General features: G+C 46.4%; 1 protein-coding gene across 5 annotated transcripts in view; it reads left to right on the top strand.

Moving 5' to 3' along the window:
* Positions 1 to 24,542, top strand: part of MYOF (myoferlin) — a 154,034-nt gene that overhangs the window by 114,942 nt on the left and 14,550 nt on the right. For 3 of the 5 annotated variants that reach the window (XM_086680387.1, XM_086680386.1, XM_086680388.1), the window contains 13 exons: positions 215 to 396; positions 490 to 648; positions 771 to 869; positions 1,825 to 1,986; positions 3,857 to 4,022; positions 7,395 to 7,471; positions 13,234 to 13,332; positions 14,870 to 14,995; positions 17,523 to 17,678; positions 18,143 to 18,234; positions 21,225 to 21,395; positions 21,958 to 22,106; positions 24,098 to 24,237. In XM_086680387.1, the coding sequence (XP_086536513.1) occupies positions 215 to 396; positions 490 to 648; positions 771 to 869; positions 1,825 to 1,986; positions 3,857 to 4,022; positions 7,395 to 7,471; positions 13,234 to 13,332; positions 14,870 to 14,995; positions 17,523 to 17,678; positions 18,143 to 18,234; positions 21,225 to 21,395; positions 21,958 to 22,106; positions 24,098 to 24,237 (1,778 nt within the window). Of the gene's footprint in view, positions 1 to 214; positions 397 to 489; positions 649 to 770; positions 870 to 1,824; positions 1,987 to 3,856; positions 4,023 to 7,394; positions 7,472 to 9,968; positions 10,026 to 11,476; positions 11,489 to 13,233; positions 13,333 to 14,869; positions 14,996 to 17,522; positions 17,679 to 18,142; positions 18,235 to 21,224; positions 21,396 to 21,957; positions 22,107 to 24,097; positions 24,238 to 24,542 lie in introns of all 5 variants that reach the window. The other 2 variants (XM_086680389.1, XR_015241740.1) reach the window with 2 other exon arrangements.

The raw sequence follows: 24,542 nt of genomic DNA, 5'->3' as shown, positions 1-24,542 counted from the left end.
TGTTTATTATTTTTTTGTTTTGAGAGAGAGAATGTGAGCAGGAGAGGGGCCAACGGGGAGGGAGAGAGAGAATCTTAAGCAGGCTCCACGCCCAGCACGGAGCCCGACACAAGGCTCAATCTCATGAATCATGAGATCATGACCTTAGCCACAATCAGAAGTCAGACGCTTAGCCAACTGAGCCACCAGGCGCCCCTCTCTTCTTCTGTTTTAGATCCATATGCTCATGTCTCCTTCCTCCATCGAAGCAAAACCACTGAGATCATCCACTCAACTCTGAATCCCACATGGGACCAAACGATTATATTTGATGAAATTGAAATCTATGGGGAGCCCCAGACAGTCCTGCAGAACCCACCCAAAGTTGTCATTGAACTTTTTGACAATGACCAAGTGGTAGGTAATTTAGAATTTCTAAGATGGCTTGGGGAATAATGGAAGTTTATAGGGATATTTGTTGGGGAATTTAAGGATTGTTTGTTTCTCTAGGGCAAAGATGAATTTTTAGGACGAAGCTTGTGCTCCCCTCTGGTAAAGCTAAACTCAGAAATGGATATCACGCCCAAACTTCTCTGGCACCCCTTAAAGAATGGAGACAAAGCCTGTGGGGACGTCCTTGTAACCGCAGAACTGATTCTGAGGCACAAGGTACTTACTGAGTACTCACTTACATATTCTTTCATAGCAACTGCTTAAAATACTTGTTAACAACCCGCGACACCATTCCCTTGAACTAGAGAGGCACTGACATTTCCATGTTTGTTTTACAGGATGGCTCCAACCTTCCCATCCTTCCCTCACAAAGGGCGCCAAATCTATACATGGTTCCCCAGGGGATCAGACCTGTGGTCCAGCTCACTGCCATTGAGGTATGCAGCTCCCTAAGTTTTATGGATCAAGTCAAATGACATAGCGACAGAACTGGAATCCTTCACCTGAGAAATGAAATCTTGTCACCTGTTCTCTTGCTGTGTCCAACTTCCTAAAGCATTTGTCCAAAAATCTGAAATATTCATGGACATAGAAGGCTTGTTGAAACAAGAAGAACAGGTCAATTCCGGCCTTACTGAGGGAATTTGGGGTTCTCATTTACTAGGATCCAGGAGATTTCTGAGTTTCCCGTGTCCACTGGAGAGCTGGGAGAGGGAAGGCAGACAAAGAGCAGTGTGTGTGTGTGTATGTGTGTGTGTGCGCGTGTGCACAGAGAGCAGGAGACTCAAGAGGGGACTCAAGGTGGAGAGAGGCATGGGGGTAACAGGAAATGCTGACATGCCAGACAATCAGGGCAGACACAGGCTGATGGAGCTAACAGGTAGCTTGATGGACTGTGTCTGGTCCATTCTCAAGGTCTCTTCCTTGATGTTACCTTGAGATTTCCATTCTCAAGCTGTCTTGGTAAGAGTTTCCAGAGACCAAACAGATGGCTTTAAACAACAGCTATCATTTTTGAATGCTTACATGTCAGACGCTGTGTTAAGAAGTTTACACTTGATCCTCGGGATGACCCTGTGGTAGATAATGCTGTCAGTCCTGTTTGCAGATGAGACATAGAGAGGTTACTAACTTGCCTGGGTTCACAGCCAGGATTTGATTCCTGCACTCTTCACTGCTCTGCTTTTTAGCAGCTCAGGCAGAGGAAAAGGGGCAAAACCACTTTCTCTGCATGACCTACAGGCTTTCCAGAATAAGAGTCTCAGAGATTTTAGGCAAATCTGCACCAGTCAACCTTAAAGAATTTCTCAGTTATTAAGGAAGAATGTTTCCTTTGAATATTATTTTTAATATACTGGGTTTTCTTTCTATCTCTTTATATTGTTTTCTTAGATTCTAGCTTGGGGCTTAAGAAATATGAAGAACTACCAGATGGCTTCTATCACATCCCCCAGCCTCATTGTGGAGTGTGGAGGGGAAAGGGTAGAATCAGTGGTGATCAAAAACCTTAAGAAGACACCCAACTTCCCAAGTTCTGTTCTCTTCATGAAAGTGGTACAGTATCAAAATTGTAATAGTCCATGTGTGTTGAGTACCTGAGTTTTATCTGAAATATGGATATATATATATATATATATATAATCACACACACACACACACACAAAGTTTATATATTTCCAAACTCTGACAGCAAATAGAAAAACCTTGCCTTGGATTCAGCTTGCCAGTGACTTTTGTCCCTTAGACTCTCATACCATAGTGATGATTTCTTGAAGCTTTAGACATCCCCAGTGATACAGAAATATTTATGAGAATACGTATTTCTAGAATAAACTTTTCATCTGCTCAGCTACCAGGTTCAGGCTTTGGGTCAGTCCCCTGAGGGCAGAATACTAACCCTCAGTCCTGCCCTTGCAAGTGTATATGGACTGGAAGCCTCCAGACAGGCACTGGCTGGCTGGGGAAGGGCAGGTGCGGAGCCCATTTGGGGCAGTGGGGCCATGCCCTAACAGGCCGTGACTGCGCCCCTCCTCCAGGTGCTTCTGGAAGGCACCCACCTTGCTCCACGGGTTGTTAGGAATATGGGACAGTGTCAGATCCGGTTCACGGTCCTCCATCATAGGACCCCATAGGAGCAAGAAGAGGTCACCCAGTCCTCCTGCTTTTAAAGCAGTTAAATCCTTATCCTACTGTACTATATCAAAGAGATAAAATCAAGGCATTCCCTTGGCTTTGATGGAGTAGAAAGCCCAGGACCCTCACATTCCTTTTCTCTCCCTAGTCATTTGGTGTCGCTAGCACACCATTCTCAAACTCTAGGGTCCCGTGATTTAACCTGAGCTTTTACAGATGAAGAAACTGAGGCCTAGACAGGGGGACACCTTATTCAGGTCCTGCAAGTGAGTGTCAGGCCACACCTTCTGTGCGGCAGTGGGTATGTGGAGAGGCGACAGCAGCAGCCCTGGGTGCCGGCTGCCTTCATACTCCCTGCCTTTTGTCTTTGCTCTCACCCTGCAAGACAGGCATTTTTCACTCCTTAAACACCCACTGTAGCGGAAACCCAGAAGATAAGTAATTTACACCAGGGACATAGCTGGCAAGTAGGCCAGAGTTTGGACTTAGGTTCCTCCGGCTGCAAAGCCCGTCCTCCTCCCCCCTGCAATGTGCAGATGGAGTGCCACCTGGGTGCTGCAAGCCCGAATCCAATCGGGAAGTGATCGCCCCAGGCCACTCCACCCACCCTTGCCTGCTCCCCAGCCCCTCCCCCACCCCCCACGTTCTAGTCTGAATCTAGTCTCAGTCAGCAGGAGAAAAGCCACTCAGTCAACCCCAACTTCGATTCCTTTGCAAGGCCAGAGATGGAAATGTATCTGAACCACATACCAGGCAGACCCCAAGACCAGCCCATGATTCCCTAATCAGGCAATGTCATCGAGGCCACCAAATTCCACATGGAAGAACAGGAGGAGTCGAGGAAAAATGAGCATTCCATTCGGACACCGAACTTCCAAGACTAAAAGATTCCCAAGCCACAGTTATTTCCCTTGGAGATTCAGTTTGATCTCAGTTACTTTTAAATGCTGAGTCTGCATCCTGTGACTGGGCACTGAGACCCTATTCTAAGCAGTTCACACACATCAATTAAACAACCCTCCTATTACTGAGGAGATAACTGGGGCTTTGAAAAGTTGCCTGAGGCCAAGCGACTCCTAGTAGCAGAGCCAGGATTTGACCCCAGGCAGTCTGGCTCAGCTCCCGTCCTGAAGCACTATGCTGTTTGCCTAGCACATAAAATTCCTGAACTACGTACTGTGAGTCCCCAGGGCTATACCAATCAGGCAAAAAGTCTGGGTTCGTCCCTTTGGGAGAATTTACTGGGCAGTTCTGCTACAGAGAAGTGACGCCTACCTCTGTGAATCCCCAGTTCTTGCCCAAGGAAGAATTGTACATGCCTCCGCTGGTGATCAAGGTCATTGACCACAGGCAGTTTGGGCGGAAGCCTGTCGTTGGGCAGTGCACCATCGACCGCCTGGACCGCTTTCGCTGCGACCCTTATGCGGGAAAGGAGGATCTTGTGCCACAGCTAAAAGGTAAAATTCACGTCTATAAATATCCCTTTGGGTTTTTCATGTGAGATCTGATTAAATCTTCACAGACCTCCTCAAGATAAAAAATATTCATGCAGATGAAGAACTCATTTGATATCCAGTGGGCTATGTAACTTTCCCAAGGTGCTATAGTTAGTAGGTGGTAAAGTTAGATTTGAATTCCCACCTTGTTTGGGTGGGGGGGCGGCATCCAGCGCCCAAACTGTTACCTTCTGAAGTAACCTATCCCTGGCTGAACATAAGCTGTCTCTTCGGGAGATGTTAAGTGCTTCATAATGTTTTCATGTAGTCAAGCAGAGAAGACAAACAAGGAAATGAGTAGTTGCAGTCAGTGTGATAAATGCTTTGAGCAAGAAATACAGCGGTCCCCTCCTGAGCAGTGAAGCGGGGTGGGGGGGAGGATTTTCATTTCGAATTGCTTTCTGTCTGTCGTCTTCATGAGCGCATCCCGTTATCGCAATGTCATTGGAAAGATACTATTTCATTGTTATATCCGCGGAGGAAAAGCTGGGGACTTGTCTGCCGTAGGTCACGTGATTCGTAGGTAAATGATAGTGGGGCATGGTGCTGACCTTAGGGCTCCAAATAAATAACAGCTAATGAATAGCATTTTGCTATTGCCCATTCAATAATGACTTGTTTTTAGCTTGCTGTGTGCCAGGGTCCGTGTTAGGGGTTGGGGAGTGGGTCAGCATAGTGAATAAATTTCCAGGGCCCCTGGCTTCATGAGATTAGATGCCGTGGGGAACTATCACACATTCATTCAGCTGATCGTCGGTGCCTCAAGACTGAAACAGATGTCTTCTGTTTAAGCAGCTGTCCTGCTAACCAGTTCTATTTAATCTTCCAGAAGGTTTGGTATTGATTTGACAGAGCATCTGAAACTCATCTGTTTCAGCATCCTATAGCCCTGATTCAGAGAAGAGGCTAAAATAAAATCCACAATCACACGTGGGCAAAAATAAACCTACATGAGTTTATCCAGAAATTTCCCATGCCAAGCATTTTGTGTTGAATTGATAGTACCTAAAATAGCAACTTTTTTTATAGCAACAAGGATTACTATAACTGCAGCATTGTTTAATTTGGGGTTACTCAATGGAGAGAAACCATTGTCCTAGCATTGCCCCTGCTGCTTTCATGAGACAAAGTTCTTTGATCCAAATATGTGAAATCACAAATTCTGCAATCTTTCTCTGGCCTCCGAGTGTGGACTTGTTGGTGTCTATGGGGCGGGGGGGGGGGGGGGGGGCGGGTAGGATGGGGCTCAGGCAGAGGTCTCCTGGTTAGTGACTCTGTAATTAATGTGAAATATGGTCAAGGTTTCAGAGAACTCTTCAAAAAGGAAAATCCGTAAGGAGTATGGGGTGGGCAAAGCATAATGTTTCCAAGACTAGAATCTGGTACTTTCTTAAAACCAAAAATAGAGTAAGAGTTGAGGAATGTAATTGGCTGGCCTAGTGTCAGAAGCATACAGAATAGCTTTCCTCCTGTCCTTGAGGCTTTGTTTACATGAGGCTGGTACAGCAGAGAACTGCTAAGAAGGAGCTTGCATACAGTTGTGTTCCCGCACACCTACCCAACTGGCTGTCACGTCCTGTGTTGTAGCTGGCAGAAGTTTTGGGGGGAGCCTGTTTTGGAAATGTAGAGACTGCTGGTAGGGATGGGGGTGCTGCGTGGATATAGAATGAGCTGGCACAGCAAGTGGAGGATCGCAGATGTTCAGTAAATGTCACTCTCCCTGTCTCCCCAGTGTCCCCCTAATCCTTTCCCATTTCATTGAGCATTTACTCTGCCCTGGGCGCTGGCGTGTTAAGACACAAGCTCTGGGGTCAGACAGCCCTAGGTCATCTACTTCCACTTCCTACTGGCTGTTTAACCTGAAGCGAGTAACTTGGATTCTCTTAGCCTCAATTCGTTTTTTAATCTTTATAATGGGGATAATGGTGCATATTCTACAGGATTATTGAGGGATTAAATGAGATAAAGTACGTAAAAGGCTTAGTCCACTCCCTGGCACGTGGTATGTACCTAAAATATGTGTCCTCCCTCCCCTGCTTTTGGTCCTACACGGGTGGGTTAAACAGAAAGTTCTTTTGGCTTTGCAGTTTGTTCTGTCTGGGTGCTGGCCTCCCATTGAATGTCTGACTGCCCAATGCTGTCTTCCATAAAGGGTAGACATACTCCTCACCCACACCCGTGCCCTAGGCTGAGGCTTCATTGGAAGCAAACCTGGTGAGCCCAGGGGCTACCCCTGAGCCCTTGCACTAATCCCAAAATCCAGAGCCACAAATACAGTTGATCCTTGAACAACGCAGGGGTTAGGAGCACTGACCTTCATGCAGTCAGAAATCCATGTACAACTTTGACTCCCCTAAAGCTTAACTACTAATAGCCTCATGTTGACCAGAAGCCTTAAATACCAATAACATAAACAGTCCATTAACACATTTTTTGTATGTTGTATATTTTATACACTGTATTCTTACAATAAAGTAAGCTAGAGAAAAGAAGACATTAGGAAAATCATAAGGGGTCCCTGGGTGGCTCAGTCAGTGAAGCTTCTGACTTCAGCTCAGGTCATGATCTCGCGGTTGTGAGTTCAAGCCCCGTGTCGGGCTCTGTGCTGACAGCTCAGAGCCTGGAACCTGCTTCACATTCTGTGTCTCCCTCTCTCTCTCTGCCCTTCCCCCGCTCATGTTCTGTCTCTCTCTCAAAAAATAAACATTAAAAATTTAAAAAAAATACAATCATAAGGAAAATAAAATATATTTACAGTACCATAGTGCATTAAAAAAATTCCACACATAAGTGGACCTGCACAGTTCAAACCCGTGTTGTTCCGGGTCAGCCGTATTCTGGGAATTGCATAAAACCAGGGTGACGCCTCTTCCCTGTGCTCCCACCGTGGGAACCGGAGCCGAATGAGCCGCCTGCAGCTTCAGGCCTGAAATGTGCAACTGTTTGCCCTGCTTTGCTTTGCTGTGTCTTGGGAACAGATTCTAAGAAGCTGAAGCTCCTTCCGATGTGAGTTTCCTTCTCCGCTCATGTCCTCTAGAGACATTGGTCTTTCTTGATACAATTGAACCGTTCTTTTTTGAGCACTTCCTGTGTACAGGCACTGGGCTAATTGTCCAAGACAAGAGAAAATGTCTAAACCTACATCACGTTTTGGGAAAAGTGATGAGTTACTGGGTCACCGTCTCCATTCAGGGATGGTCCTGTACACTCAGTGAGTCCTACCCATGAGTAAAGTCTACTTTCCACTGTGGCTGCTGAACTTGAACTTCAACTAGAATGTTCAGTACTGTTTTCTTCCTAAGTATCTTGGGTGAGAAATTGTCTGTCTTGCAGCCTCCCTTCTGTCTACCCCACCCTGCCGGGACGTCATTATTGAAATAGAAGACACCAAACCATTACTGGCTTCAAAGGTAGGTTTCAGAACTGATCATCGGATAATATCAGTTTTATTTTCCAGGTGCCTAGGCATTGGGCGAATTCAGGCAAACCGCCATTCAATGCAATTAAAATAATAATAACCAAGCCAATTTATGGAGGTAGAATAAAGAATCTGAATCTTACACTCATCAGTAATTAAATGACGTTGTGTAGATTAATGTCCTCTACCCTGGGTCACCCGGGATACTTAAAATAATACCCAGGACCAGGCCCCACCCTCCAAGAGGAAGAGGGACCTAGTAAACATCAGTATGTTAAAAAATCTCTCCAAGCGCTTCTAATGTGCAGGCAGGTCTGAGAACCATTGGTGTGAACAGTCTGAATGATACCATTTGCTAGAAAGAGAAATTTCAGGAAGTGGTTTGTAGCACTGAACATTCCAAAGAAGGGGTGCATGCATGAAGTAGAAATGTCATGGATTTTTAATGACCCTATTTGCCCGTGTGTGGGTTATCTAAGATTTTTATATTCACTGTGGTTTTGAGGTGAAGAAATTGGTGGAAATGCTCACTCAGGAGCCTATTTTAGAACCATTGCAGCCAATTCTACAAGAAGGAAAGGGAGGGTGGGGGGAAGAAAGGTCTCAGTCCAGAAAAAAGAAAACATCAAATATCTCCCTGTTTGTGTTGGCATTTAGGATGGACTTTCACAGCATGTTTTAATGTGCAAACTGGCCAAAAAATGCACATGATTGCACTTTAATATGTTATGTCCATAAACAGTGCCTTTTAAAAAATTCACTTCCTTCCCACTTCATTAAGCTCACTAACAACTGGACCATATGAAATGTGGTCTCCACAGCCAGCTCTGTATCGCAGTGCATTTGATTCTGTTCCCTGGGAATCCTCCACAGTCATAAATGACAATATCAAATCTGCGAAACACCACATTTGCTTTGCAAATGACCTCACATATTCCCACCAAAACAGTGGTGGCCTAGGGAGAAATTAAGTACTGTATACTTAAGAACCTTGATTGATAATACATTTTCACAACAGCCCAGGAAAAAGGCAGTTTTCGATCCTGTTCTGTAACCTGTCTCCAGTTTTCTTACTTTCCATCGCCAAACAATTCTTATTCGTGCCTGCTGTGTCCTCGGTAGCCCTACATATGGGGGATCAAGAAGAATCAAGGCCAATCTATGCTGATATTGTCACTCATTTCGTAACAGTAGTTGACCGATGACTGGGCTACTGGAACAACACATTGTGAAAGGTTAGTTTACATCATAGAATCTGAGTTGCAGCGGAACAGGATTGGAGGTGGTAGCACTCGGAACCACCATTGTTCAGTGCCCCCCGCCCCCCATCTGAGGTTTCACTTTCCCTGCAGTCGACTACTGTCCCAAAACACACGGTCCTCCTTCTGTCAGAAGGGCAATAGTAGCCTGACACTGCGTCACAGCCCCTACATCACTCACCTCACCCGTCTCATCACTTAGGCATATTATCATCTCGCATCATCAGAAGGGTGAGTTCAGTACAATAAGATATTTTGAAAGAGAGACCATAGCCGCAAAACTTATTACAGTATATTGTTATAATTGTTCTATTTAATTATTAGTTATTGTTGATCTCTCACTGTGCCTGATTTATACATTAAACTTTATCATAGGTATGTGTATATAGGAAAAAGCGTAATATATACAAGGTTCAATTCCACCCGCAGTTTCAGGCATCCACTAAAGGTCTTGGGACGTATGCTCCGCTGATAAGTGGGGACTACTATACTGTACATGACTTTAATCAGCTTGTTCTGCTAACACCTAGCTGAGGCACATTGTGTTAGGAAAGGCCGGTTGGAATCTCCCCTCAAAAACTGACTCCACCCATTCATTAGGGAAGACAGTACACATCTCGGCAAAGGCAAATGAATGAAGTTGAGCTTTGGAAGAGCAAATAATAACAACTTTGCTGATGTCCTATATTACATGTACATGATGTGCGTGCATTACATGTACATGTGATATATGTGTAATGTATGTCCGTTACCACTAATCTGGGTAAATTGAGAGAGTAAGTCAAAACTAACTGCTGTTGATGTGAGCTGGAGGCTAGGGCTTTGGGTGACTGTCCTGTGCTCACAGAAACTCACACCGTTGCCCTGTGAGATCTCTGGGAGTTCCTTTTTATTTTTTTAATTTTAATGTTTCTTTTTGAGAGAGAGAGACAGAGTGCGAGCAGGGGAGGGGCAGAGAGAGGGGGAGACACAGAATCCAAAGCAGGCTCCAGGCTCAAGCTGTCAGCACAGAGCCCGACATGGGGCTTGAACTCACAAACCATGAGATCATGACCTGAGCCAAAGATTCTTAAGCGACTGAGCCATCCAGGTGCCCCGGATCTCTGGGAGTTCTTAAATGGGCTCAGCATTACCACAAGAAAGGTGGTGCCTGGGGCAAATTGGTAAGTGCTAGCCGGATAACATGGGCATTCCTACATGGCCATTTCAACAATTACCTTCCAATTCCAGTGTTTAAGCAGTATGTCAACAGCACTCAGCAAAATGGCTTCTCCAACGACAGTGCATGTATGTATGATGAGAAAATGCATGAAGCTGCTTGGGACCATGGGGACCTTGGTCTAAAGACTTGAATTCTCCTTTCAGATTCCTTCTAATACTAGATTTTGGAGTGAAAGGTGATCTTTCAGCAAATGTGATTGTTTGAAGCCCCGGGAGATTCTTGCCATGCAGATACCATAAAGCAAGCTTCTTGAGATGCTCGCATCCCTTTTCCACATGAACTCCTGAGTAAATGGGCGTGAATAAATTCTCCCATATTAATCCTAACTTTTAAAACCAGACATTTGTTTTGAGTCACGCTTTTTAAACCATGAACTATTCTCTTCTTGGAAATGATTTCAAATAGCTAAAAATAGATGTGAATAAACAGACTTTAAAAATCTTTTTAAAAAATTCAGGAACCATTCAGAATGTGAATGTACTTTTGGCATAAAGTCCCTCTCTCCAAAATCTCAATCTGGCTGCGATTTAACCTTTAATCCTGCTTTGGTATGAATCTAATATAACAAACTGTTACATCTGTCTATCTCTCTGCCTCTCTTGGCAATGCTGTGTACTAAATAAACGCCAATCAGAAAACACCAAGGGGCACTTAACAGAGGAAGCCCTGTGGCCGCCTCATACAACAGCTGCAGGAAGGGCCTATAATGAGGAGCTACTGTCTCCTCACATAAGAAATGAAGTTAGGATTTCAGAAAGGGGGTCTAGATAGCAGTTCCTCAGACTGCCCCTGAAGGTGAACTTGGATGACAACCAGCAGGCACGGAAAGAAAACTCAAGCCCAGCATCCGAGCTCACCATTCCCTCATCTCTTGGATGCACCCTGAGATCAGGGGTGGATTCTCCATGCAGAAGCTCAGATGGAAGCATTTGACCATGAGAAACTTGACATCTTCGAACAGTGTTGATGGACGCATCTGTATTTGGTGCTGTAACAGAGGCATGGGGAAAAAGCAAGGAAAGGCAGCTACATGATGATGTTGCAGCCATGCTAGACATGATTTTCCCCTGACAGGAGTTTTTGAAGAGATAAGAATAAGGCCAATTTGGGGTATACTTTAGGAGCTAAGTGAAATGAAAGGTTGGGGGCAGACTGATAAGTGGCCACACTTCCATGCACCCCCATCCCTCCCGTCTTGTGACCACTGTGCTGGCAGACAATGAGATTATCTAACCCTTGAGAACATGGGATGTGGGTGGCTACCTCCAACCCTTCCATTTTAATACTATTTGTAACTCATGTGCACGTTTTCAGAGAAGAAACCAGGAAGGTGTGTTTAATTATGAGATCATCTTGAATACGTTAAATAATCCATCAAAATGTTGATCATCTAAAGCATGCATGAAAATTAATTTCTCCTTCTCTCTTTCTCTTTAAACCTGATGCTCATGGGGTCTCCATATCTGTGTGACCTGACACGGTTTGCCCTCTTCCTGTGCATATATGTGATAAACAGCTGACAGAAAAGGTAACTATTGTACACACTTTGCTAGATTTAAGATTCATTTTAGATTTTCTGCCTATAGCTGATATGTAAAGAAACTTTTTAAAATCCAGGCTTAGTTTACTGACTATAAAGGGGAAATAATTCTGTATAGTGTGTGTGTGTGTGTGTGTGTGTGTGTGTGTGTGTGTGTTTGCATGTCTATGGTACACAGAAAGGAAATAGCTTTTCTTGAGTGTTCCTTCCCTGCCCCTACCCAGACTAAGAGTCTATGTTACAGGTGACACTGTTTTTTTTCCCCCCAGCAAGATCACTCTTTCCCAGGTATATTAAAATAAACAATGGGTGGGTCTGATGAGGCTCTATTCTTGTTAAAAATTTGAGTGGAACTGGGGCGCCTGGGTGGCGCAGTCGGTTAAGCGTCCGACTTCAGCCAGGTCACGATCTCGAGGTCCGTGAGTTCGAGCCCCGCGTCGGGCTCTGGGCTGATGGCTCAGAGCCTGGAGCCTGTTTCCGATTCTGTGTCTCCCTCTCTCTCTGCCCCTCCCCCATTCATGCTCTGTCTCTCTCTGTCCCAAAAATAAATAAACGTTGAAAAAAAAAAAAAAAGAAAAAAAAATTTGAGTGGAACTTATAGCAGCCTTTAATAAACTATAGGCTTCTGCAGTTTTAAATTGTTGTACAAGTGACTCTGATATGCTATCCCCTCTGCCCAACCAAGAGCCACCCGTCTAAACCAGAGGTTCTGAACACTGACCGCACAATGGGATCGCCTGTGGAATTTAAGAAAACATTCCTGAATGCTCAGGACTCCCCCAGGCTGATTGAATTAGAAACCCCAAGGACAGGTTGGGAGCCACTTGTCTAAATGACCCATAATGCCTCCCTACTGTGTTTTACATTTTATCATTTTTAAAGCTCTTTCTCCTAATGATCTTTTTTGATTTCCAAAACAACTCTCTGAAGTAGATGGAGACAGGTAGTGCTCTTACCCACTCGGTGGATGAAGAAATTGATGCTCAGAGATGTTGGATAACTTGCCCAAGCCGATGTGGCTTATAATGTGAGAGTACAGCTTATCACGTAAAGGATGGGACTGGAATTAGAACCAGTTTTTCACGTCTCAGCTTAGCTTTGTTTTATAATGCATTGCTGGCTATAAGGACTAAAGAAATGAAATAGTGGAAAACATATAAGGGAAGTTTTATCTAATTAATTTGTATATATAAATATCAAGTCAACAGGCTAAAAAAGTAAAATCAGACTAATGAATATATTGTGTCTATAGGCTGTAAGAAATCATCTAGGGGCACCTGGGTAGCTCAGCAGGTTGAGCGTCTGACTCTTGATTTCGGCTGGGTCATTCATGATCCCAGGGTTGTGGGATCTAGCCCCATGTGGGGCTCTGCACTGAGCATGAAGCCTGCCTGAGATTCCCTCTCTCCCTAGCCTTCTGCCCCTCTCCGCCACTCATGCTTTTTCTCTCTCTCTAAAACTAAAATAAATAAAATATTTTTTAAAAAAAGAATCTATTATAGCTCTGGGCATTAGATCCCACCAAGGATGGTCATTTCACCTGTAGCTTCTGGGTAGAAGAATCGTGAATGCTGAGTCTGAATCTACATGTAAACAAAAATCCTATCATCTCCCCTGTTTCAGGTTCAGAAGTACCTATTTCTCTTACCTGTTACATATGGGTTTTCCTGCACTGATTGGAAATCCACGTCAATACTAAATAAAGGTTTTTCCATTTTGATGTCTTTCATTAGGAGGAAGAAATCGTTGACTGGTGGAGCAAATTTTATGCTTCCACAGGGGAACATGAAAAATGTGGACAATACCTTCAGAAGGGCTATTCCAAACTCAAGGTACCTGGGCCTGTGCTGCTGTGGGTGAGGGAATCGCATCCATTGCAACTGACCATGGGCAGAGCTAAGTAGAAGACAAAAGGAGGTGATGGGGAGGGGCCCGGGGCACCTCTGGCTTCCTAGAGAGTCCTCTTGCAATAGGCTTTGGCTTTGCCAAGATTCCAGGAGCTTGAGGACAGCTGTTGATTTATGGTTATGTGACTGCCACTTTGGGGCTGGGGGCATCTGACAGAGGGTTGGGAATGGGTTGGCACCACACTAATTAGGCCAACAATTATCCAGTTCAACCCAAGGAACCCTAAAAGTCATGCTCTTACAGAACAGTGTGAAATGTCAACATGCCTGTCCTCCAAGCAGGCATCCATTTCACCAGCTGAAAAGTTGATTCTGTTACATGGGTATAACATACCATCACAACCATGGACACATGTGTCCAGGAGGAAGGTGAACTGTTGAGCTAGGCAGATCTGGCCATCTGTGATCTCCTGGTTTAATGTTTTGAGTTTCCAATTCTTCATTCCATGTTTCAGGCTATAATTAATGCGCTTAAGTAGAAGCAAATGCTAAAGTTTTCAGAACATTGCATGGGAGGAAAAAAAATTTTAAATGAGAAATATCTAGCCATTAAAATGATTTTCCCCATCAAAGTAGTAAAACCTCCACATATTTTCACCTTATTATCATAACATCTCAGTGCAGCTCAAGAAACACCAGCATGTAAAGAACCACTAACTTGGAAAAATGATCAAACTGGTCAGGTAGATCAGTCCCCGAACCACCTTCCCTTCCTCCCTCCTTTCTTCCCTCATTCTCATTCTTGTTCCTCCTCTTCTCCTGTTTCTGTTATGGAGGTATAATTTATGTACAATAAAGGAATCCATTCAATGGGTTGTGATAGTTGTATGCGTCTACGTGTAAACTGCCCCCCAAAACAAGGCAGAGAACATTTCCATCACCACAGAGAGCTCCTGTGCACCCCTTCCAGCCAATTATCCACCATCACCCATCCCTCTTGGAGACAGCTGATCTGGTTTATCACCATAGACTGCTTTGGCCTGTTTTTACACTCCATAGAAATAGGCTTATACCAGATGTATTTTGTGTGTGTCTGGCTTTTTTAGCCCAACACAGTTGTTTTGAGATCCATCACGCTGTCCTGTGTATCGGTACTCTGTCCCTTCTTATTGCTGAGTGGCAGTTCATTGTACGGATATACTGCGATTTGTGTATCCATTCCCCTGAGGATGAAGCTGCTTCAGACCTTCTCATATCATGCGGACGTGGACGTGTTTTCATTTTTCTTAATAAACACTTAGGAATGCAGTCTCTGCATCATAGAGTCACTGGGTATTTAACTCAATAAGAAACTGCCAGATGTTTGCCCCAAGTGGTTGTGCCCTTCTACATTCCTGCCAGCGATGTGAGGGTTCCTGTTGCTGCATCCACACCCTCACGCCCACTTGGTATTGCCAGTCTTTTTGGTTGAGACCCCTCCTGCATTTTAATGAGAAATTAAGAAGCTGTTGATGGTTTTCAGGTATATGATTGTGAACTGGAGGATGTAACAGAATTCGGCGGCCTGACCGACTTTTCGGATACTTTCAAACTGTATCGAGGCAAATCCGATGAAAATGAAGATCCTTCTGTGGTAGGAGAGTTTAAGGTGAGCAACGTGTGTTTCTGTTCTGTTTCAAATCCACCTTTAATTTCTTTTTTTTTTTTAATTTTTTTTTTCAACGTTTACTTATTTTTGGGATAGAGAGAAACAGAGCATGAACGGGGGAGGGGCAGAGAGAGAGGGAGACACAGAATCGGAAACAGGCTCCAGGCTCTGAGCCATCAGCCCAGAGCCCGACGCGGGGCTCGAACTCCCGGACCGCGAGATCGTGACCTGGCTGAAGTCGGACGCTTAACCGACTGCGCCACCCAGGCGCCCCCACCTTTAATTTCTTTAGAGACCTAGGATAATGGACAGCCAGCCTCTGGGGCAGGGACATGTCCTCTGACATCTGAAGGATGCTACAAGGTGGTGACAAGAAAACGGGCCATGGGGTGGGGGCCAGAAGCCTCAAAGCCATTCTCAGTACATTTCCGTCATCCTGCCTGTGCCATCCAAGCTTGAGTCCTGCAGATTCAGCGTCGTCAAGACCTCATTTCTGCTCCCTGCCCCCACTGCCTCCTCCCCGCCTTCCAGCAGGACCACCAGGCAACTTCCTGACCTTTCTGCCCTACTCCAGTCCATTCCCCACGCAGCCCAACATGATCATGTTTCTTGACTCCTAAAAGATGTCGGGTTTCCACGATGGCTCAGGTCCCAACTCCTTCCTAAGGCGGAGCTGGCCTTCCCCGAGCTCCTCTGCTCCCTCGCCCTGGTGCGCTGCTGCTCAAGGACCTCTCCCAGGCCCCAGACACACCTCGTCTGCTCACAACTGGGAGCCTTGGGACAGGCTCTTCTGCCTTCCCTCTCTGTGGTCTGACAAACTCCTACTCATCCTTTTCAAGGTCAGCTCAAGTGTCACATTCTTTGTGAAGTGTTCCCTGGTTGCTTCTGGCAGAGTGACTCACTCCCGCTCTGGGCTCCCACAGGTCTGCTTCCTGCCACCATTAAAGCGCCTTTCACACTGGGAGTATGGCTTTCGTGACCGCCCCTCCCTCCGACCACAGCCCGCAAATCCCAGGCACCTGTGCTGCTACTTCCCAACCCTTTCCAACAGCAGACATTGCTAATCGATCAGAACACTATACCCTACCTACCCTACCCATGTTCTCGGCATCCTTCTCACTGCGGCTTCCCAGCAAGCAATCAAAGAAGGCCTAAGAATCAAACCTATCTAATATCCCTGTGCCAGACCGGGTTCCTTGAGTTCATTTTGGGGTCCCTGATGCCCGACACATAGTAGTAAGTGCTTATTACTTCACACTGCTTTGCTGGATGAGTGTAGCTGGAACTAAGACCCACATGTTTGGAATCCAACTTGAGTGCTTTCTCTTGTACTTAATTAAGCTCATTTCAGCATACGATGTATGGCCTGTCAAGCTGGCCTGATGGCTCACTCGTTCAAAAAACATTTATGGTGCCCCATAGACATGCCCGGCCCTGTGTTAGGTCTTGGAGACAGAGTGATAAACAAGACCCAGTCCCCACCCTCAGGAAGCTCCCAGTCTCATGAAGAATGTAGACAATAAGTAAACAAGCACGATGCAGAGGTCAGTGCTGCAGCAGGGGTGAGCGCAGAAGACACATCCAACCCAGAGGCAATCAGGGAGGTTTCCTGGAAGAAGAGACACTTTTTAGTTGAGACCTGAGGGATGAACAGGAGTTTGCCTGGGAGGTGGGAGGGGGCTTACAGGGGTGACACCAGAAAAGGGAAATCACCCTTAGCACTTTACTCGGTTTAAAAAATAATCACTTTTTGGGGCGCCTGGGTGGCGCAGTCGGTTAAGCGTCCGACTTCAGCCAGGTCACGATCTCGCGGTCCGGGAGTTCGAGCCCCGCGTCAGGCTCTGGGCTGATGGCTCAGAGCCTGGAGCCTGTTTCCGATTCTGTGTCTCCCTCTCTCTCTGCCTCTCCCACGTTCATGCTCTCTCTCTGTCCCAAAAATAAATAAACGTTGAAAAATAATCACTTTTGGGGCGCCTGGGTGGCTCAGTCGGTTAAGCGTCCGACTTCGGCTCAGGTCATGATCTCACATTTCGTGAGTTTGAGCCCTGTGTCGGGCTCTGTGCTGACAGCTCAGAGCCTGGAGCCTGCTTTGGATTCTGTGTCTCCTCACTCTGCCCCTCCCCCACTCGTGCTCGCTCTCTCTCTCTCAAAAATAAACGTTAAAAAAATTGTTTTAAATAAAAATAAAAAATAAAAAATAATCACTTTGATTCCTATCTTCAAAATATGTGCAGGGTTTTACTCCTCACCACCTCCTTTGCCACCATACCGGTCCAGCTCTGGCCCCGATTTGTGCCTGGTCTTCCTGTTTCTGCCCTGCCCTTTCTTCTCTGTAATCAGTTAAATACTTATTTTATCATCATTTTACCTTCCCTACTGGAAACGTGTATAGTGTAATAGACACTGTTCCCTTCATGAAAAGGCAGCCCCTGTGGCTGCTCCAGAATGTACGTGGCAGGGGAAGGCAGGAGTCCTCCGCCCGGGTCACCAGGGGCCTTGTGAGGATATCTGTGTGTCTCTCTCTTAGGGCTCCTTTAGAATCTACTCCCTGTCGGATGACCCCAGCGTGCCGGCCCCTCCCAGACAGTTTCGGGAATTACCTGACAGCGTCCCACAGGAATGCACGGTTAGGATTTACATTGTTCGAGGCTTAGAGCTCCAGCCCCAAGACAACAATGGCCTGGTAAGAGTTTGGGTGTGGGGCCTTCTCCTGTAGCAAGATAATTACAGTCATCAGCCACAATAATTGTCATGTTCTTTCTTTTGGGGCGTCTGTTATCTCACTAGGGGAAAGATACTCTATCCAAGCAATGTATTCAGGAGGACTGTCCCAATGGGGATTTATCCGAAAGCTTGAAGGGGCTTTGGTTCCTCTGGTTCATGCTTCTCATTTTACAAATGTGACCTCGAGGAGATTTGCGCGGTGCCTCCTCCCTGCCGCCGCCCCTTCACCCCTCACCACTTCTCCGAAGGCGGCTGGCGGTCTGCTGCACCAAGGGCCGTGTTGCTCAGACCTCAACTGAGGCGCGGACGCCACCTTTTCGTCAGTGTGGGAGCGGGTGTGGAGGCTACCTGAGTCTGCCCTGGAAACTGCCTTGAACTTGCACCCGATGGTGACACGGCATGCCATCTGTTTTGTCCCCACAGTGTGACCCTTATATAAAAATAACACTGGGCAAAAAAGTAATTGAAGATCGAGACCACTACATCCCCAACACCCTCAACCCGGTTTTCGGCAGGTAACGAACATTTCTAAACGTTTCTCTGTCCTTTGTTTCTCCACGGCTTTTGAGTTAAGGATGTGACATGTGCCCAGCTTTGTTCTAGGCCCCAGGACCGTGACTAGGAACTAGACACATATTCTCATCAGCAGAGCAGGCAGTAAACACGTAAGGTCACAAATGCAAGTGAAAAGCGCCATGAAGAAAATAAAGCCAAGTCATAAGATGGGCTTCTCTTAGAGAGATCTGCTCTGAGCCTGGGAGGTCAAGGGGGCCAGGGCCCCGGGAAGGGGGAGGGGACAAGACCCAGAAGTCCAATACGCTTGTGGGTTGCAGACCAGAAGGACGGGCAGTGACTCACCTGTAGCCACGTGTTGGTTCTCACTCCCCGAATCCAGTTTGTGCTTGTTCTCTGGGACATTCTAATTCCACCATTTTGGTCCAGTGAATGTATTAATGTGCCTGTTACCAAAACTGAGGAGGGGGCAGAAAATGATGGGGTCCAAATGCCCCTCCGTCTTCTGTTCCTGAAGACTCTTAAAAAAGCATTAGTTTCTCCACCGTTACCACATCAGACTTGTTTCTGGGCTGCTACACCGATCTATCTCTTCAAGGAGATGAGGTCCTTCTCAAGGGAAGGGCACATCCAAGTCACCTCTAAATAGGACCCGGATTTTTCAGCTACCAGCTGCATCCACATTTAATAAAAGCTAATAACTGCTGAACTTTTCCTGGGTGCATGCACCCTCCGGAGACATTTATATGAAACATCTCAACTTCACAACTCTGGGGTGCTATTGTTAATCCCCATTTGACAACAGAAGAAACTGAGGCACAGGGAGGAAGAGTCTAATGTGCCCAGCTGGCAAGAGGTGGAGTCAGGATTCGAACCCAGGCCATCTGACCGTAGCATCTGTGTGGTATCCACGTGAGGCTCTCTGTGGCTGCCACCATCTCATTCCATGGTCAGCCTATCAGCAGGGCAGGGCAGGGCAGAGGTCAGCAGCCCCACATTACAGGGGAGGGGCATGGTGCCAGAGCTCTGTCGACAGAGCTAGTACATGACAGAGCCAAGATTTAGATAGGAATTCCTGACCAAGCCCCAGGCTTTTTTCCAACACCCTTGGTAATGCTTCATATTCATGGCAAAGCCACCACCTGTAGAATAAATGGTCTTTGTACAAAACGTTTGTGAAAACAGTGTTATTTTCCCAGAACCTTGCCAAACGGGAGAATACTTTGTTCTTGTTTGATGTGTGGCCTATATTTTAATTTCTGGCTTTATTATGTTGCCCATCCTCCTCTTTTCTACTCGTTTGTTGGTTTGCGTCCTTACGCGCTCTCTCGTGTGTGCGCCCATATGTGTGCACACACACCCGTCTTCATCACAGTCTCTCAGGTTCGCACGCACTGTTCTCCCTCACACACACTCACACCTGTGACACACGCACACAGAACCGCACTCTCATTCAGCTCCTGAGCACACGCGTGCACACGCGCGCACACACACACACACACACACACACACACGCTGCCGCACACCCCAAAGCTGCCTGCCGGGGCCAGGGAATGGAAATAATCCTCTGGCACGGCAATATGATCATTTTCCTTTTCTTCCGCTGATCCAGCCCTGAGGTCTAGACAGGAAAAGGCACGCAGGGCAGGAAGGAGGGCTCCATGTGAGGGAGACAGGGAAGCGGGGGAAAGCCAGCTTTCACGGGAGAAAGGCGGCCCTGTCTGAATCGCACGTCTCTGAGGAGCCAAGCACAGGCTTAATTAAGTGGCAGGAAAAGTCTTGCTTGGAGCCCCCCTGCCCCCCCCCCCCCCCGGGAGGAAGCGACGCTGTCAGGCTGTGCTCAGCCAATCTGTGCCCGGTGTGTGTGTGTGTGTGTGTGTGTGTGTGTGTAGCCCCCTCTCAAAGGAGATGCCGCCTCTGCAGTCCCGTGGATGGCTCTTGGTCCCTAGGCTGATTCTTAGGGGGTGACTTTCTTCTCAGCAGAGACCCTCAGGGGTTCTGGGACAGGAATTCAGAAAGGGGCAACCTTTCGTGTGTGCTCAGCCATCGTTCAGTATATTCCCGTCACATCATAGCAACATCCAGGTCATGTTCAACAGAATGTGTGTCTTCTATAGAATGTTAATTGGTGTTCCAAGAAAAAAAGTATTCCTTCGTCAAACCAAGACACCTGGGTGAAAACATAATAGCTGCAGGACTTCTCAAAGCCTTTAGTTTGACCAGAGGAACTCCAAAACAAGTGGTTTTCTTTTCTTCCTTTCTTTCTTTTTTTTAACATCACAGCTACTGGGTTTTCAGCAATGCAGTCATGCCAAGTGCTTTCTAAACATTTCTTTGCCTGACCCTTATAACAACATGGGATGGTAGGTATTGCTGTCGCTGTTTTACAGATGAGAAAACTGAGCACAGAGAGGTCAAGTAACTGGCCTAGGGTCCCACAGCTAGTAAGCAGCAGGGTTAGGGTTCAGACATATGTATTTAAACCCAAGCTCTCCCCCTAAGCAAGCATGTAACCTTGCATTATTCTTACTTCTAACACGTACTGCTTCTCAAGTGCTCCTACCCACTGCCACCCACCTGGCTGTCCCAGTCACCATGTCCTCCTCCAGCAGCCACAGTCACCGCCTGGGGACTCTCTGCAGAAAGCCTTGATTTGGGGGTGGGGGGTTAATTAACTAATTTATTATGAGAGTGAGAGAGCGTGTGTATGTGAGCACGCGTGGGAGAGGGGCAGAGAGAGACAGGAAGAGAATCCCAAGCAGGCTCCATACTGTCAGTACAGAGCCTGACACGGGGCTTGATCCCATGAACTGTGAGATCATGATCTGAGCCAGACTCAACAGTAGGTTGCTTAACAGACTGAGCCACCCAGGTGCCCCAGAGCCCTGGGGTTTTTTTTGTTTGTTTGTTTTTGTTTATTTGTTTGTTTGTTTTGTTTTTGAGAGGTCTGGATAGAATCATGGAGATTCTAACATTGCATTTGCTTATTTAGAATGTATGAGCTCAGCTGCTACTTACCTCAAGAAAAAGATCTGAAAATTTCTGTCTACGATTACGACACTTTTACCCGTGACGAAAAGGTGGGAGAAACAATTATCGATCTGGAAAATCGATTCCTTTCCCGGTTTGGGTCCCACTGCGGCATACCTGAACAATACTGTGTGTAAGTTGTCCTGGCCATAAAAGTAGACAATTTGTCCCATCTAACGCCAATACCTGGGGAAGCCTTGGGTCCCTACTTCTGTGCCTGACTTCACTGAACCACTCTGACTCAGATATATACTGTTTTTAATAACTGGACTATCTTCGGGAGAATAGGGCCACAGCATTGCCCAAGTCCAGGGCAACGCCCACCCCACCCCCCGATCAATTTTGTGATGTCCCTCTTTCCCTAAGTGTTTTCTATGGTATCTAATGAGATACAGCTTGCGTTTTCTGGTTTATGAGCTTGCCTATTACGATTACAGTGATTGCAGTCAAACCCCTCATTTTGATGGAGGAGGAAACCGAGGGGGGAGAAAAAGGATTAACTGGCCGGGGCCAAAGTAATTGTGGATTTTAGGTCTCTGAAATAGATTTCTAGGCAAAAGCCAAAGGGTAGAGCCCATTCCCTGCTCCGTCACTACATGGGGACGCCTGTAAGAATAAATAGGAGTATATGTGTATGAATCCAAGAAGAACCTCTCTGCCCCGTGATAACTCTGAGTGTGGACTGTTATTCACAGTTCTGGAGTAAATACCTGGCGAGATCAGTTGAGACCAACACAGTTGCTTCAAAATGTAGCCAGATTCAAAGGTTTCCCACCACCCATCCTTTCCGAAGATGGAAGTAGAATCAGATATGGAGGTCGAGACTATAGTTTGGATGAATTTGGTAAGTGCAAAACCATAGGCTGCAAGCTGGTTACAAAGTATAGCAACTTTGCTGGGTCTGCTTTGGGAGGGGGATGGGCAGAGCAGTGCCCTAATTATACCACAGGAGACTCCGCACACATGACTATCTAACAAAAGCCCCATTATAGCAGGGTTTTGCTGTCTTGTCAAGTGTCAAAGTGTACACATTTTCTTGTCTGTCTTAGGTTTCACTTGACCTTTTTAGGTCATAGCCACTGGAGCTTTGAACACAAAGTTCTAGTAATTAACTAATTTCTATGTAGTGCATAATTAGCTCATAATTTAGCTCAAAAGTGCTCAGATGGTAGTGCAAGAATTTCTCTTCCAGGCTTATTCCATCATTCTTCCAGCCCTTCTCTGAGAAGGCTCGGGGATGCAGGGGATTTGTTTGAGGACTCTTCTGAGTTCACATCTGGCTCACGTCTGAGCTTGGGGTCTTGCTCTTTCTCCAGCAGTAATTTATAATACAATCGGTCCTGACACATAGCCAGCTAGCTGCGCTATGACAAAGCCTGAAATAAGCTTAATAGAGCATAAGAGCTGTGGCATTATTCACGGTGTTGCAGGGAGGGAGGGCTTCCCAGAGGGGGTGGCAGTGGAGCTTGCCTTGAAGGGTGCACAGGATACCCAGAGAAGGCTGAATAAAAACACACGGGGGTGAAGGTGCCTTCCTGATCCTGCACTGTTTATTCCTGACATTGCAAGAAACTATGCTTTGTCTTCCCATTTGAAGAGGACTTCTGCAAAAGGGATAAGGAATTAACTGGCAAGCAATGTGGCCTCATAGTTAAGAGTACCCCCAGATAATCAAACAACTCCCCCCAAAACGGTCTCAGTCACAACGATCATTCCAATTACTATTGTTACCTAACAAATCACCCCAAAACTTAGCAGCTGAAAAATGTCCATTTTGTTTTGCTCCCAGTTTTGCAGGTCAGGACGGGCTCACCCACTGGGCAGTTCTCATCTGAGTACCTCATGTGCTTGGCTGCTGTCAGATGTCGGGGGAGGGGCCAGGCGACAGGCATCCCGGCTCCACGGAGCTGGATGTCCAAGATGGCTCGCACACATGGCTGGCAGTTGATGCTGGCTCTTGACTGGGGCTAAGGATCAGAGCACCTACTCAGGCCTTTCCAGAAGGGCAATCTCTAGATACCCATGCTCGTTCCAGGGCAGATGGCTTCCCTCAAAGCAAGCATCCCAAGTGGACCAACCACAAGTCACGTGGCCTTGTATGCCCAGCCTGAGAAGTCGCACAGCATTCTTTCTCCACACTTCAGTGGTCAGATATGTCTCCAGACTCAAAGGAAGAGGACATAGACCCAACCTCTCATGGGAGAAGTGTCAGAGAATTTGAGAGCTGTTTTTAAAATGCCACAGTAATGCTAGCTGCTATAACAATTAAACTTCCAAATGTCGGCGGCTTAACACAATAGAAGTTTACTTCTCAGAAATTCGCAACAGGTATTCCGATAGGCAACAAGCCCTTGGCGTTTTGCAGCTCTGCCATTCTTCAACGCGGGCACCTAAGGTTGCTGTTTCTTCTGCATCCAAAAGGCAACAGCACATAGAGTATCTTTCACGAGAGGGCTTTATTGTGTCCCATCTAGAAGTGACACACGTGTCACTTCTACCTGTGTTACATTCTAGCCAAACTAGGTTGTGTGTCCACACCTAACTGCAAGGGAGGCTGGGAAACAGAATCTGGCTGTGAGCCTCTGCCAGAAAAGTAGATACAGGCTGCTCTTACTTACACATTCTGGTATGTTCTGGCCCCTTTGGTGTTGGCAGCCCACAGGTCAGGTGTGAGACTGGTTGGGGTAGGGCCCATGGTCAAGAGCTATTACTATCAATGACTCCTTCACAAATCAAAAGTTCGCACACTGGCCCTGCCTGTCCAGTTTGCAGAGTCTGGTTGGAAGGGATACATGCCCCTCAGGGCAACTGTTTCAATGCCACTTTCTATTCCAGAGGCCAACAAAATTCTGCACCAGCACCTGGGGGCCCCTGACGAGCGTCTTGCCCTTCACATCCTCAGGACTCAGGGACTGGTCCCTGAGCACGTGGAAACGAGGACTTTGCATAGCACCTTCCAGCCGAACATTTCCCAGGTAAAAGAACGCTCTGTCTGAAGACCCATCCTCCACATCCCAAACGCAGTGGCAACAGCTGACACAGATTTGCCTCTTTTATCTCTTTCGGACACTTTTAGATACACAAGAAATAGAAGGGCAACTCAGATTAGCTTTATCCCAAAGGGGAAATAAATTGTCAGAATTTCCAGGTAGCTCACTAAATCCAGACAGGAGGGTGACTACGGCTCAGGATCTCCCCCTGTCTCTTACTGTTTCTCTCTGAGTTTCTGTTGTTCTACACACTTCCTGTGATCCCCTTCCTATGAATCGGAATATTGTAA

The sequence above is a fragment of the Puma concolor genome, chromosome D2, assembly GCF_028749965.1.
Source record: "Puma concolor isolate L17-30 chromosome D2, mPumCon1.1.hap2, whole genome shotgun sequence".
Classification (NCBI taxonomy): domain Eukaryota; kingdom Metazoa; phylum Chordata; class Mammalia; order Carnivora; family Felidae; genus Puma; species Puma concolor.
Note: the sequence above shows the minus strand (reverse complement) of the source record. Positions and strands in the feature narration are given on the sequence as shown.